Consider the following 16,657-nt stretch of genomic DNA (forward strand, 5'->3'; position numbering starts at 1 on the left):
CTAAAAATAAGAAATAATGGTTTATCTATTACATTACTTAGTTCTCTTAGTACTCGTGGGTGTATGCCATCCGGACCCGGAGATTTATCTATTTTAATCTTATTTAGCCGGTTTCGCACCTCTTCTTGGGTTAGATTGGTGACCCTTAATATAGGGTTTTCATTGTTTCTTGGGATTTCACCTAGCATTTCATTTTCCACCGTGAATACCGTGGAGAAGAAGGTGTTTAATATGTTAGCTTTTTCCTCGTCATCTACAACCATTCTTTCCTCACTATTTTTTAAGGGGCCTACATTTTCAGTTTTTATTCTTTTACTATTGATATAGTTGAAGAACAGTTTGGGATTAGTTTTACTCTCCTTAGCAATGTGCTTCTCTGTTTCCTTTTTGGCAGCTTTAATTAGTTTTTTAGATAAAGTATTTTTCTCCCTATAGTTTTTTAGAGCTTCAATGGTGCCATCCTGCTTTAGTAGTGCAAATGCTTTCTTTTTACTGTTAATTGCCTGTCTTACTTCTTTGTTTAGCCACATTGGGTTTTTCCTATTTCTAGTCCTTTTATTCCCACAAGGTATAAACCGCTTACACTGCCTATTTAGGATGTTCTTAAACATTTCCCATTTATTATCTGTATTCTTATTTCTGAGGATATTGTCCCAGTCTACCAGATTAAGGGCATCTCTAAGCTGTTCAAACATTGCCTTCCTAAAGTTCAGTGTTTTTGTGACTCCCTGACAGGTCCCCCCTAACATTAAGCTATCTTGATGCATGGTTACTCTTCATTAAGTTGTCCCTTTGCAATATTCCACATTTGGAGCAGCCCTCTTTGAAAGGTCTGTCCTGAGACCACCTGCCTGATCCCCAGCAATCGGCCATTTTTTATCTGCACAATCACACCTTACTTGTTTCCACATCCCAGTAGTTGTAGTGTGGCCCCAGAGCAAGGAACATGGACTGGACAAGAAGCACATTAATACACCCAATGCAACGAGGTATCAAAGAGCAAGAGTTATAATAGCAGCCAGAGGCAATGACTGCAGGAGCATGTCACTTTCATCACCCCTGAATTATAGGTTAAGGCCAGCACATCTATATGAACTGTGGACGACATGCAAATACATGCACGCACACACAAACATCTGAAACTGCATACCTTAACATATCACTGACTCTGGTGTTACGGGGGTATGTATTGGCACTATTAGCACCTACAGTGACATGTAAAAGTTGGGGCACCCCTGGTCAAAATCACTATTATATAATTTTAGCATTTGGTGAACATGGTAAAAAACAAATCCAAAAAAACTTTGTGGAATTGCGCTTTTTTTTGCAGTTTCACCGCACTTGGATTTTTGTTCCCGTTTTTGAGTACCCAATATGGTAAAACCAATGGTGTAATTGAAAAGTACTTGTTCCGCGAAAAACAAGCCCTCACACGGCTATATTGACGGAAAAAAAAAGTTATGGCTCTGGGAAATAGGGGAAAGAAAACGCAAAAACGAAAAAGGGCTTCGTCTCAAAGGGGTTAAGGCTTATGGTAACAAAATAAGAGGAGGGCATATTTACTACACTACCTGTGTTTTGCAGGTGCAGTGGGGTGTACATGGTGGCCTGTGTTCTGCAGGTGCAGCCTGTGAATTCACTGGAGATGTACAGAGGTATGTAAAAGTTTGGGCACCCCTGGTCAAAATTACTGTTGTGAACAGTTAAGCAAGTTGAAGATGAAATTATCTCTAAAAGGGCTAAAGTTAAAGAAGACACATTGCCTTTGTATTTTAGGCAACAACAAAAATGGTCTTTTTTTTCATTTAAAAAATTACATAAAGGGAAATGGGCTGATGCAAAAGTTTGGATACCCTTGGAGATTTGTGTGCTCAGATAACTTTGACCAAGGTTTCAGTCCTTAATTAGCCTGTTAGGGTTATGGCTTGTCCACTGTCATCATTCGGAAAGGCCAGGTGATGCACACTTCCCAAAAAACTCGACCTCCTCTAACCTTGTGCAAAAAACAGCAGCCATGGGCTGCTGCCTAGCACTCTGAAAATGGCGGAGGCCCACAAAGCAGGAGAAGGCTATAAGAAGCTAGCAAAGCGTTTTCAAGTTACCCTTTCCTCAGTTCGAAATGACTCTGGAGTTGTGGTACATTGATTTACTGTTGAGAGACACCTGCATAAATATGGCCTTCATGAAAGAGTCATCAGAAGAAAACTTCTCCTGCGTCCTCACCATAAGATTCAGCATCAGAACTATGCAAAAGAACATTTAAACAAGCAGATGCAATTTGGAAACAAGTCCAGTGGACCGATGAGGTTAAAATAGAACTATTTGGCTGCAAAAGGGCACAGAAATTCAGGAAAAGAACATCTCGCATACCATTAAGCATGTGGGTGGATCAATTATGCTTTGGTGTTGTGTTGCAGCCAATTGTACAGGAAACATTTCACAGGCAGAGGGAAGAATAGATTCAATGAAATTTCAACAAATTTTTTATGCAAACATAGCACCATCTGTAAAAAAAACTGAAGGTGAAAAGATCATGGCTTCTACAAATGGATAATGATCCTAAACACAAGTCAAAATCCACAATAGATGAACTCTAAAGGCGCAAGCTGAAGGTTTTACAATGGCCCTCACAGTCCCCTGATCTGAACATCATTGAAAATCTGTGGATAGACCTCAAAATAGCAGAGGATGCAAGACGCCCCAGGAATCTCACAGAACTGGAAGAATTCTCCAAGGAAGAACAGAGGAAAATCCCTCAAAGAAGAATTGAAACATTCTTGGCTGGTTACAAAAAGCATTTACAAGCTGTGATGCTTTCAAAAGGGGATGCTACTAGGTACTAACCATACAGGGTGCCCAAACTTGTGCATTGGCCCATTTTCCCTTTTGTAATTTTTAAAATGTAAAAGATGAAAAAATATGTTTTTTTAATTTCCTAAAATGCAAAGGAAATCTATCCTCTCTAACTTTAGGCCTTTTGGAGATAATTTCATTGTGACTAGGGGTGCCCAAACTTTTACATGCCACTGTACTAGTTGTAGATGGAAAGTGCCCCTTGTCTTGGACAAGGTAACCTGTAAAGCTAGCAAGCTATACGTTTCTCCTCTTGTTATCATCATCCTGTACTGGTGGTATGCGGGTCAGTCGACAGGTCTAAATCCACACCAGTGCTTATCCCTTTCAGAAGCCGGAGCCTAAAATAATAATTTATCCTGGTTTGTGGCTCTTCTATGTCATCGCTGTCAGTTGCCACTCATTAGCTGCTGGCACGATCTGCCAGTCCCCTTGCCATATGGGCAGCTGTTCAGGAGCTGATAGCACTCGGAGTAATGTCGGTAACGCACATTAGCAATGCGTTATCTGAGGATAGCGTTTCAGCTGTTGGCGGACACTGTATCTGAAGTCAATACAAAGTGTATTTACTGACCTGCTGCTCCCAGTGACAATGAAACAATGATAGAGTTCTCTTGTGACCTAAGTAAATCTGATATCAGTGCCGGGGGCGCTTTGTGCTTTAAAACATACTTGATTTTGTCTCTTGTCTATTTTGTCAAAGTGCCCAGTTCCTACTTCACCACTGCTTACATTCCAAAGCACTGAACCTTGCCAGCACTACATGTTCTAGGACATTCAATTTCTTAGTGACAACAGTGCTAATCAGATGTATGTCCCTAGTAGAAACCCACCTCTGTCATGCCTGTGCATGGTTCTGTGACAAATACCCACACCAGCTTCCTTAATCTGCCGTAATGCCCGGCAGTGCGACCTTTAGTAGACCTCACTTTGGGAGGATTTTATAGCTTTCTGAATGGCTTCATATAGTGATTTGCACTTTGGATATTTAGGCCAGTAGCTATCGGGTGGCGACGAGTTGTCTGAGAGTGCAGTGACCATATACTTAGGAGGACTATAAGCCCAGCGAAGCAGATGGATATGTCAGTAATGGAGCCTTTGGGATTAAGGTTTGCTTTCCAATATGAAAACTGTGGTCACATTTGTAGCATTTTGTAAACTGTTCTGATGCATCTAATCTAAAAATAAAAATGAAGCAACGTAACAGAAAGTTTTGATTAGAAATGCCCTCCAGTTTTGTGTCTGCAGCTCCTATGCAGACTTGGCTATCAGTCGGTTTGTCGGAATCTCTACTACTTGTATTCGCAGTTCTGCTTTTTAAGATGCCGAGTTCATAAGTTTATACAAGACGTCATTTCATAGAACAATTAGGAAACTGGAGCAAAGCCTCATGAAATATTTACATGTGAGCGTGGGCAGAGTCTGTGCCCTACTTCAGGCACATATGTTGGCTTCGCATAAAGCTGCGGCAACACATAGGGCGAAGAGATGTTCCATGTGTCTGTATATCCCTTATTATTTAGTAAGCACAGTCTGGGTGATGTTCAGCGGCATTTGGTTGGGGTGTGCATCATGGAAGTCTGGGCACATGAACACATTTTCTAGCTGTTGTCTGCGCCCTCTAAATACATAGAATACAGGTACCGTATACTACTGATAAGGCGACATTCACACCTCCGGGTTCTCATCAGTGAGTGGTCTGGAAACCTCGCTGACCCACACAGCTTAATGAAGCCAGTGACACATGATTCTTTTTTTTTTTTTTTACAGATTTGTGTGTCCGTTCCATTAAACTCCGTGAATGTCCAACTATCATTGTTTTTTTTGTTTTGTTTTTTTTTAACAAACTTTGGATTTTTTTTCACCACTTAGATATAAAAAAAGAACCTAGACATGTTTGGTGCCTATGATCTCCTAATGACCTGGAGAATCATAATGGCAGATCAGTTTTAGCATTTGGTGAACATGGTAAAAAAAAAAATCCCAAAACACTTTGTGTAATTGCACTTTTTTTTGCAGTTTCACCAATCTTGGATTTTTTTTCCCGTTTTTGAGTACACAATGTGGTAAAACCAATGGTGACATTCAAAAGTACAACGTGTTTCGCAAAAAAACAAGCCCTCGCATGGCCATATTGACAGAAAAATAAAAAAGTTATGGCTCTGGGAAGAAGGGGAGTGAAAAACGAAAACGCAGAAACGAAAAAAAACTTTGTCTCAAAGGGGTTAAAGCTTATGGTAACAAAATAAGAGGAGGGCATATTTACCACACTACCTGTGTTCTGCTGGTGCAGTGGGGTGTACATGGTGGCCTGTGTTCTGCAGTGCAGTGGGGTGTACATGGTGGCCTGTGCTCTGCAGTGCAGTGGGGTGTACATGGTGGCCTGTGCTCTGCAGGAACAGTGGGGTGTACATGGTGGCCCGTGTTCTGCAGTGCAGTGGGGTGTACATGGTGGCCCGTGTTCTGCAGTGCAGTAGGGTGTATATGGTGGCCTGTGTTCTGCAGTGCAGTGGGGTGTACATGGTGGCCCGTGTTCAGCAGGTACAGTGGGGTGTACATGGTGGCCCGTGTTCTGCAGTGCAGTAGGGTGTATATGGTGGCATGTGTTCTGCAGTGCAGTGGGGTGTACATGGTGGCCTGTGCTCTGCAGTGCAGTGGGGTGTACATGGTGGCCTGTGCTCTGCAGGAACAGTGGGGTGTACATGGTGGCCTGTGTTCTGCAGTGCAGTGGGGTGTACATGGTGGCCTGTGCTCTGCAGTGCAGTGGGGTGTACATGGTGGCCTGTGCTCTGCAGGAACAGTGGGGTGTACATGGTGGCCTGTGTTCTGCAGTGCAGTGGGGTGTACATGGTGGCCTGTGCTCTGCAGTGCAGTGGGGTGTACATGGTGGCCTGTGCTCTGCAGGAACAGTGGGGTGTACATGGTGGCCCGTGTTCTGCAGTGCAGTGGGGTGTACATGGTGGCCCGTGTTCTGCAGTGCAGTAGGGTGTATATGGTGGCCCGTGTTCTGCAGTGCAGTGGGGTGTACATGGTGGCCCGTGTTCAGCAGGTACAGTGGGGTGTACATGGTGGCCTGTGTTCTGCAGTGCAGTGGGGTGTACATGGTGGCCCGTGTTCTGCAGGTACAGTGGGGTGTACATGGTGGCCTGTGTTCTGCAGTGCAGTGGGGTGTACATGGTGGCCCGTGTTCTGCAGGTGCAGTGGGGTGTACATGGTGGCCTGTATTCTGCAGTGCAGTGGGGTGTACATGGTGGCCCGTGTTCTGCAGGTGCAGTGGGGTGTACATGGTGGCCCGTGTTCTGCAGGTGCAGTGGGGTGTATATGGTGGCCCGTGTTCTGCAGGTGCAGTGGGGTGTACATGGTGGCCCGTGTTCAGCAGGTGCAGTGGAGTGTACATGGTGCCCCGTGTTCTGCAGGTACAGTGGGGTGTACATGGTGGCCCGTGTTCAGCAGGTAGAGTGGGGTGTACATGGTGGCCCGTGTTCTGCAGGTACAGTGGGGTGTACATGGTGGCCCGTGTTCTGCAGGTGCAGTGGGGTGTACATGGTGGCCCGTGTTCTGCAGTGCAGTGGGGTGCACATGGCGGCCCATGTTCTGCAGGTACAGTGGGGTGTACATGGTGCCCCATGTTCTGCAGGTGCAGTGGGGTGTACATGGTGGCCTGTGTTCTGCAGGTGCAGTGGGGTGTACATGGCGGCCCGTGTTCTGCAGGTACAGTGGGGTGTACATGGTGGCCCGTGTTCTGCAGGTGCAGTGGGGTGTACATGGTGGCCCGTGTTCTGCAGGTGCAGTGGGGTGTACATGGTGCCCCGTGTCCTGCAGGTACAGTGGGGTGTACATGGCGGCCCATGTTCTGCAGGTGCAGTGGGGTGTACATGGTGCCCCGTGTCCTGCAGGTACAGTGGGGTGTACATGGCGGCCCATGTTCTGCAGGTGCAGTGGGGTGTACATGGTGCCCCGTGTTCTGCAGGTGCAGTGGGGTGTACATGGCGGCCCATGTTCTGCAGGTGCAGTGGGGTGTACATGGCGGCCCATGTTCTGCAGGTACAGTGGGGTGTACATAGTGGCCCGTGTTCTGCAGGTGCAGTGGGGTGTACATAGTGGCCCGTGTTCTGCAGGTGCAGTGGGGTGTACATGGTGCCCCGTGTCCTGCAGGTACAGTGGGGTGTACATAGTGGCCCGTGTTCTGCAGGTGCAGTGGGGTGTACATGGTGCCCCGTGTCCTGCAGGTACAGTGGGGTGTACATGGCGGCCCATGTTCTGCAGGTGCAGTGGGGTGTACATGGTGGCCTGTGTTCTGCAGGTGCAGCCTGTGAATTCACTGGAGATGTACAGTGGCATGTAAAAGTTTGGGCACCCCTGGTCAAAATTATTGTTGTTGTGAACAGTTAAGTTAAGGATTAAATTATGTCTAAAAGGCCTAAAATTAAATATGACACATTTCCTTTGTATTTTAGGCAAAAAAAATATTTTTATAATGTACATTCTAAAAATTGCAAAGAGGAAAATGTTTGGGCACCCTGCATGGGTAATACATAGTAGCACCCCCTTTTGAAACTATCACAATTTGTAAATGCTTTTTTGTAGCCAGACAAGAGTCTTTCAATTATTATTATTTGATGGATCAATTCTTCCTTAAAAATTCTTCTAGTTCTGTGAGGTTCCTGGGTCGTCTTGCATGCACTGCTATTTTGAGGTCTAGCCACAGATTTTCCATGGTGTTCAGATCAGGGGCCATTGTAAAATCTTTAGCTTGCGCCTTTTGAAGTCGTCTATTGTTTTGATGATATTCTAATTTTGTGAGAAGCACCTGTATTTGTACAGCTGCCTCTCAACAGTAGAACAACCCCAGAGTCTGCTAAATCTTTCTGAAGGTTTTTCGCAGTCAAAAGGTTGTCCTGATTTGCCTCTCTAGTAATCCTATGAACAGCTCTCAATGAAATTTTGCTTGGTCTTCCAGACCTTATCTTGACCTTCAGTGTTCCCTGGTTAACGGCCATTTCATAATTACATTTCGAACCGAGGAAAGGGTGACTTGAAAACGCTTTACTATCTTCTTATAGCCTTCTCCTGCTTTGTGTTCCCCCACCATTTTCAGGCAGCTGCTTAGAAGATCCCATGGCTGCTGGTTTTTGGCACAAGGTTAGAGGAGGCCGGGTTTTTATAAAGCTGCGAAATATGCATCACCCGGGTTTTCCTAACGATGATAGTGAACAAGCCATAACCTTGGTCAAAGTTATCTGACCACACTAATCTATAAAGGTGCCCAAACTTTTGCATACGGTCATTTTCCCTTTTGTAATTTTTAACATGTCGAAAATGACTATATATATATTTTTGGGCGGGGTGCACAAACTTTTACATGCCACCATACTCCTGAAGCTGTAGGACCTGGTATAGATGATGTGACTTACAGTCCAGGCTTGTATCTATATTAGTGGGTGAATTCAATCTTTTCTCTTAGGTGGTGGCTGTGTATGCGGTGTAGCGTCCCTGTGGTGTTTGCGTAATGATTTTACATAGGAGCTGGTTTATTATATCACCCATTGTTCTTGTAGACCCCCAGGACTCCTGATTTCCCATATTTCCATGTGTGAATGCCGGTTATTTTTTCCTCCATGGTGGATTAGTTACTTGTAGTGTAGGAAATCTGCTCTCCGTACACTGTCTGTATACAGGAGCCAGCCTAAACAGGCAGAGCTGCAGTGCACAGCATGGTGGATAGACGCCATAGATTATCTGTTGAGGTTACACTTTCAGCTGCAAACTCTGAATAATAAATGTCCTAAAGTACCATGAACTATCCATAGATTACTTCATTCCTTCCATGTTGTAATTTATTAGAGCAATGACGAGACAGAGATGAGGTCATCCACAGGGTCCAGCAACCTGCGCACACACTACGCTCCCATCATCACCCACTGGTGAGGCAGTGCCCACCTCCGCCGTGTGCCCCCTGTGTACCCAGTGTCCCTCCAGTTACACATGGGTGCTGGGATATATGTGCCATCCAGCCTCTGGCCTGGGAGTGCATGTGGAGGAATGAGGACAGACGGGTGCGGAGGGAGTGGAGCCACAAAGTGAACCCAGCTGGTATATAATGTTACATAGTGCTTGGTGTATATAATGATATACATTATCATCCCGATGAATAGAGATCTCATCACACTCAGGTATATGATGGCTAGCTTTCTATTACTGTCCCTCCATATTCCTGTTGCACAATTCACCTGTGTATGAAGTCTTTCCCATTATTTGCTGGCATCAAATGCATAGAAATCTATCAAGAGCCAAAGTGATACAATATCTAATGTGTATACAATGTATACAGCTGCCTCGCTCCTTGGTGGCCCAGTGCAGCCTTTCCTTATACTGATCCCGTATAATACATTCACTGACACAGTGATCCGCCATAGATCAGACATGTGGGGTGATGGTGATCCCCAATTATCAGACAGACATGTTGTGGGGTGACAGTGATCCCCCATTATCTGACATGTGGGGTGACAGTGATCCCATCCCCCATTATCAGACATGTGGGATGACAGTGATCCCATCCGGCATTATCAGACATGTGGGGTGACAGTGATCCCATCCCCCATTATCAGACATGTGGGGTGACAGTGATCCCCCATTATCAGACATGAGAGGTGATGGTGATCCCCCATTATCAGACATGGGGGGTGACGGTGATCCCCATTATCAGACATGTGGGGTGACAGTGATCCCCCGTTATCAGACATGTGGGATGACAGTGTTCCCTCATTATCAGACATGTGGGGTGACAGTGATCCCCGACTATCACACATGTGGGGTGACAGTGATCCCCCACTATCAGACATGTGGGGTGACCGTGATCCCCCACTATCAGACATGCGGGGTGACCATGATCCCCCACTATCAGACATGCGGGGTGACGGTGATCCCCATTATCAGACATGTGGGGTGACAGTGATCCCCCGTTATCAGACATGTGGGATGACAGTGTTCCCTCATTATCAGACATGTGGGGTGACAGTGATCCCCCACTATCACACATGTGGGGTGACAGTGATCCCCCACTATCAGACATGTGGGGTGACAGTGATCCCCCACTATCAGACATGCGGGGTGACCATGATCCCCCACTATCAGACATGCGGGGTGACGGTGATCCCCCACTATCAGACATGTGGGGTGACAGTGTTCCCCCATTATCAGACATGCGGGGTGACGGTGATCCCCACTATCAGACATGCAGGGTGACGGTGATCCCCTGTTATCAGACATGTGGGGTGACAGTGTTCCCCCATTATCAGACATGCAGGGTGACGGTGATCCCGTTATCAGACATGTGGGGTGACGGTGATCCCCCACTATCAGACATGCAGGGTGACGGTGATCCCCCGTTATCAGACATGTGGAGTGACGATGATCCCCCACTATCAGACATGCGGGGTGACGGTGATCCCCCACTATCAGACATGCGGGGTGACGGTGATCCCCCACTATCAGACAAGCGGGGTGACGGTGATCCCCCGTTATCAGACATGTGGGGTGACAGTGTCCCCCCATTATCAGACATGTGGGGTGACAGTGATCCCCCACTATCAGACATGTGGGGTGATGGCGATCCCCTACTATCAGACATTATGGGTGACGGTGATCCCCCACTATCAGACATGTGGGGTGACGGTGATCCTCCACTATCAGACATGTGGGGTGACTGTGATCCCCCGTTATCAGACGTGGGGTGACAGTGATCCCCCATTATCAGACATGCGGGGTGACGGTGATCCCCCGTTATCAGACATGTGGGGTAACAGTGATCCCCCACTATCAGACATGTGGGGTGACGGTGATCCCCCATTATCAGACATGCAGGGTGACCGTGATCCCCCACTATCAGACATGTGGGGTGACAGTGATCCCCCACTATCAGACATGTGGGGTGACAGTGATCCCCCACTATCAGACATGCGGGGTGACCATGATCCCCCACTATCAGACATGCGGGGTGACGGTGATCCCCATTATCAGACATGTGGGGTGACAGTGATCCCCCGTTATCAGACATGTGGGATGACAGTGTTCCCTCATTATCATACATGTGGGGTGACAGTGATCCCCCACTATCACACATGTGGGGTGACAGTGATCCCCCACTATCAGACATGTGGGGTGACAGTGATCCCCCACTATCAGACATGTGGGGTGACAGTGATCCCCCACTATCAAACATGCGGGGTGACCATGATCCCCCACTATCAGACATGCGGGGTGACGGTGATCCCCTACTATCAGACATGTGGGGTGACAGTGTTCCCCCATTATCAGACATGCGGGGTGACGGTGATCCCCCACTATCAGACATGCGGGGTGACGGTGATCCCCCGTTATCAGACATGTGGGGTGACAGTGTCCCCCCATTATCAGACATGTGGGGTGACAGTGATCCCCCACTATCAGACATGTGGGGTGACAGTGATCCCCCACTATCAGACATGCGGGGTGACCATGATCCCCCACTATCAGACATGCGGGGTGACGGTGATCCCCATTATCAGACATGTGGGGTGACAGTGATCCCCCGTTATCAGACATGTGGGATGACGGTGATCCCCCACTATCAGACATGCGGGGTGACAGTGATCCCCCACTATCAGACATGCGGGGTGACAGTGATCCCCCACTATCAGACATGTGGGGTAACAGTGATCCCCCATTATCAGACATGCGGGGTGACAGTGATCCCCCACTATCAGACATGCAGGGTGACCGTGATCCCCCATTATCAGACATGCAGGGTGACCGTGATCCCCCACTATCAGACATGTGGAGTGACGGTGATCCCCCATTATCAGACATGTGGGGTGACGGTGATCCCCCACTATCAGACATGCGGGGTGACGGTGATCCCCCACTATCAGACATGCAGGGTGACCGTGATCCCCCACTATCAGACATGCGGGGTGACGGTGATCCCCCACTATCAGACATGTGGGGTGACGGTGATCCCCCACTATCAGACATGTGGGGTGATGGTGATCCCCCATTATCAGACATGCAGGGTGACCGTGATCCCCCACTATCAGACATGTGGGGTGACGGTGATCCCCCACTATCACACATGTGGGGGGACGGTGATCCCCCATTATCAGACATGCAGGGTGACGGTGATCCCCCACTATCAGACTTGCGGGGTGACAGTGATCCCCCACTATCACACACGTGGGGTGCAGGCCCCTTGGCTGAGCCTGTGCTATCTCTCCTCTGCCTCCTCCATTGTTCTACAATTAGTAATATGATCACATACCCATCAGCAGCACCAGGGGCAGCCGCAGACCCCAGGACACGTTGTTCCTCCAGGTAGCCATGATGATTTTCATTCCTTCCAGTGGTGGTCTTGTTACTGGGGTAACAGGAAAAGGATGATGATGATAATGGATAGACCCCGTCCGCCTACATCTTCAGGGCTGCCATGTTCCCGGGATGGGGACCCTGCAGGAGGTCATGGAGGTCTTCAGCACCTTGGAGAGAGCAGGCAGTGACAGATGCAGCGCAGATTGCAGCCCATAGGACGGGCGGCTCAGTATCTCATCCTCTCCAGGAGATCAGGTGTCAGGAAGGAATAACCAAGTCCCTGTAAGGATAGATTAGCGTTTTCCCAGAGCAAATCTAATGATCTTACAAGGAGTTCAGGGAGCACAATGGTTATCAGGAGAGGAAGCTCAGCGACTGGAAGAGAAAAGAATCCTCTGCAAACACTAGGTGGCGGTGGAGAGCAGCGTCTGCGGGGTGAGTCATACAGTAGGCAGCCTGGCCCACAGCAGATGGGAGTGGAGGGATCTCTGATCACATATAGCAGGGGCAGAGAGACACCAGATCACATATAGCAGCAGAGAGATCCCTGATCACATATAGCAGAGGCAGAGAGACACCAGATCACATATAGGAGCAGAGAGATCCCTGATCACATATAGCAGGGGCAGAGAGACACCAGATCACATATAGGAGCAGAGAGATCCCTGATCACATATAGCAGGGGCCGAGAGACACCAGATCACATATAGGAGCAGAGAGATCCCTGATCACATATAGCAGGGGCAGAGAGACACCAGATCACATATAGCAGCAGAGAGATCCCTGATCACATATAGCAGGGGCAGAGAGACACCAGATCACATATAGCAGCAGAGAGATCCATGATCACATATAGCAGGGGCAGAGAGACACCAGATCACATATAGGAGCAGAGAGACCCCAGATCAGATATAGCAGGGGCAGAGAGACACCAGATCACATATAGGAGCAGAAAGATCCCTTATCACATATAGCAGGGGCAGAAAGACACCAGATCACATATAGGAGCAGAGAGATCCCTGATCACATATAGCAGGGGCATAGAGACACCAGATCACATATAGGAGCAGAGAGACCCCAGATCAGATATAGCAGGGGCAGAGAGACACCAGATCACCTATAGGAGCAGAGAGATCCCTGATCACATATAGCAGGGACAGAGAGACACCAGATCACATATAGGAGCAGAGAGACCCCAGATCACATATAGCAGGGGCAGAGAGACACCAGATCACATATAGGAGCAGAGAGATCCCTGATCACATATAGCAGGGACAGAGAGACACCAGATCACATATAGGAGCAGAGAGACCCCAGATCAAATATAGCAGGGGCAGAGAGACACCAGATCACCTATAGGAGCAGAGAGATCCCTGATCACATATAGCAGGGACAGAGAGACACCAGATCACATATAGCAGGGACAGAGAGACCCCAGATCACAAATAGGAGCAGAGAGACCCCAGATCACACATAGCAGAGGCAGAGAGACTCCAGATCACATAGAGCAGATGGGAGCAGAGAGATCCCTGATCACATATAGCAGGGGCAGAGAGACACCAGATCACATACAGCAGAGAGATCCCTGATCACATATAGCAGGGAAAGAGAGACCCCAGATCACATATAGGAGCAGAGAGATCCCTGATCACATATAGCAGGGGCAGAAAGACACCAGATCACATATAGGAGCAGAGAGATCCCTGATCACATATAGCAGGGGCAGAGAGACACCAGATCACATATAGGAGCAGAGAGACACCAGATCACATATAGCAGGGGCAGAGAGACACCAGATCACATATAGGAGCAGAGAGATCCCTGATCACATATAGCAGGGACAGAGAGACACCAGATCACATATAGGAGCATAGAGACCCCAGATCAGATATAGCAGGGGCAGAGAGACACCAGATCACCTATAGGAGCAGAGAGATCCCTGATCACATATAGCAGGGACAGAGAGACACCAGATCACATATAGCAGGGACAGAGAAACACCAGATCACATATAGGAGCAGAGAGATCCCTGATCACATATAGCAGAGGCAGGGAGACTCCAGAACACATATAGCAAATGGGAGTGGAGAGATACCTGATCACATATAGCAGGGGCAGAGAGACACCAGATCACATATAGGAGCAGAGAGACCCCAGATCACATATAGCAGGGGCAGAGAGACACCAAATCACATATAGCAGATGGGAGTGGAGAGATCCCTGATCACATATAGCAGGGGCAGAGAGACACCAGATCACATATAGGAGCAGAGAGACCCCAGATCACATATAGCAGAGGCAGAGAGACTCCAGATCACATATAGCAGATGGGAGCAGAGAGATCCCTGATCACATATATCAGGGACAGAGAGACCCCAGATCACATATAGGAGCAGAAAGATCCCTGATCACATATAGCAGGGGCAGAAAGACACCAGATCACATATAGGAGCAGAGAGATCCCTGATCACATATAGCAGGGGCAGAGAGACACCAGATCACATATAGGAGCAGAGAGACACCAGATCACATATAGCAGGGGCAGAGAGACACCAGATCACATATAGGAGCAGAGAGATCCCTGATCGCATATAGCAGGGACAGAGAGACACCAGATCACATACAGCAGAGAGATCCCTGATCACATATAGCAGGGACAGAGAGACCCCAGATCACATATAGGAGCAGAGAGATCCCTGATCACATATAGCAGGGGCAGAAAGACACCAGATCGCATATAGGAGCAGAGAGATCCCTGATCACATATAGCAGGGACAGAGAGACACCATAGTAACATAGTAACATAGTTAGTAAGGCCGAAAAAAGACATTTGTCCATCCAGTTCAGCCTATATTCCATCATAATAAATCCCCAGATCTACGTCCTTCTACAGAACCTAATTGTATGATACAATATTGTTCTGCTCCAGGAAGACATCCAGGCCTCTCTTGAACCCCTCGACTGAGTTCGCCATCACCACCTCCTCAGGCAAGCAATTCCAGATTCTCACTGCCCTAACAGTAAAGAATCCTCTTCTATGTTGGTGGAAAAACCTTCTCTCCTCCAGACGCAAAGAATGCCCCCTTGTGCCCGTCACCTTCCTTGGTATAAACAGATCCTCAGCGAGATATTTGTATTGTCCCCTTATATACTTATACATGGTTATTAGATCGCCCCTCAGTCGTCTTTTTTCTAGACTAAATAATCCTAATTTCGCTAATCTATCTGGGTATTGTAGTTCTCCCATCCCCTTTATTAATTTTGTTGCCCTCCTTTGTACTCTCTCTAGTTCCATTATATCCTTCCTGAGCACCGGTGCCCAAAACTGGACACAGTACTCCATGTGCGGTCTAACTAGGGATTTGTACAGAGGCAGTATAATGCTCTCATCATGTGTATCCAGACCACTTTTAATGCACCCCATGATCCTGTTTGCCTTGGCAGCTGCTGCCTGGCACTGGCTGCTCCAGGTAAGTTTATCATTAACTAGGATCCCCAAGTCCTTCTCCCTGTCAGATTTACCCAGTGGTTTCCCATTCAGTGTGTAATGGTGACATTGATTCCTTCTTCCCATGTGTATAACCTTACATTTATCATTGTTAAACCTCATCTGCCACCTTTCAGCCCAAGTTTCCAACTTATCCAGATCCATCTGTAGCAGAATACTATCTTCTCTTGTATTAACTGCTTTACATAGTTTTGTATCACCAGATCACATATAGGAGCAGAGAGACACCAGATCACATATAGCAGGGGCAGAGAGACACCAGATCACATATAGGAGCAGAGAGATCCCTGATCACATATAGCAGGGACAGAGAGACACCAGATCACATATAGCAGGGACAGAGAGACCCCAGATCACATATAGGAGCAGAGAGACCCCAGATCACATATAGCAGAGGCAGGGAGACTCCAGAACACATATAGCAAATGGGAGTGGAGAGATCCCTGATCACATATAGCAGGGGCAGAGAGACACCAGATCACATATAGCGGGCTGAGATACACCAGATCACATATAGCAGAGGCACAGAGACACTAGATCACATATAGGAGGAGCAGATATACACCAGATCACATATAGCAGAGGCAGAGAGACACCAGATCACATATAGGAGGAGCAGAGATACCCCAGATCACGTATAGCAGGGGCAGAGAGACTCCCGATCACATACAGCAGAGGCTGAGATACACCAGATCACATATAGCAGGGACAGAGAGACACCAGATCACATATAGCAGAGGCAGAGAGATGCCAGATCACATATAGTAGGAGCAGAGAGACCCCAGATCACATACATCAGGGGCATAGAGACCCAAGATCTCATATAGCAGGGGCAGAGATACCCCAGATCACATATAACAGAGCAGAGAGACTCCTGATCACATAGAGTGCCTTGCAAAAGTATTCGCCCCCCTGGAACTTTTCAATCTTTTCCCACATATCATGCTTCAAACA

The 16,657-nt window shown here is 47.6% G+C and overlaps 1 protein-coding gene across 1 annotated transcript in view; it reads right to left on the reverse strand.

Annotated features, from left to right (window-relative positions):
• Window positions 1-12,605, reverse strand: part of SCN3B (sodium voltage-gated channel beta subunit 3) — a 30,063-nt gene extending 17,458 nt beyond the window's left edge. Inside the window, exon 1 of the mRNA XM_069743070.1 lies at window positions 12,149-12,605. Coding sequence (XP_069599171.1) covers window positions 12,149-12,221 — 73 coding nt within the window. The 5' untranslated portion in view covers window positions 12,222-12,605. The remainder of the gene's footprint in view (window positions 1-12,148) is intronic.
• Between the last annotated feature and the right edge of the window lie 4,052 nt (window positions 12,606-16,657).

This window comes from Ranitomeya imitator, chromosome 10 (genome assembly GCF_032444005.1).
Source record: "Ranitomeya imitator isolate aRanImi1 chromosome 10, aRanImi1.pri, whole genome shotgun sequence".
NCBI classification, from domain to species: domain Eukaryota; kingdom Metazoa; phylum Chordata; class Amphibia; order Anura; family Dendrobatidae; genus Ranitomeya; species Ranitomeya imitator.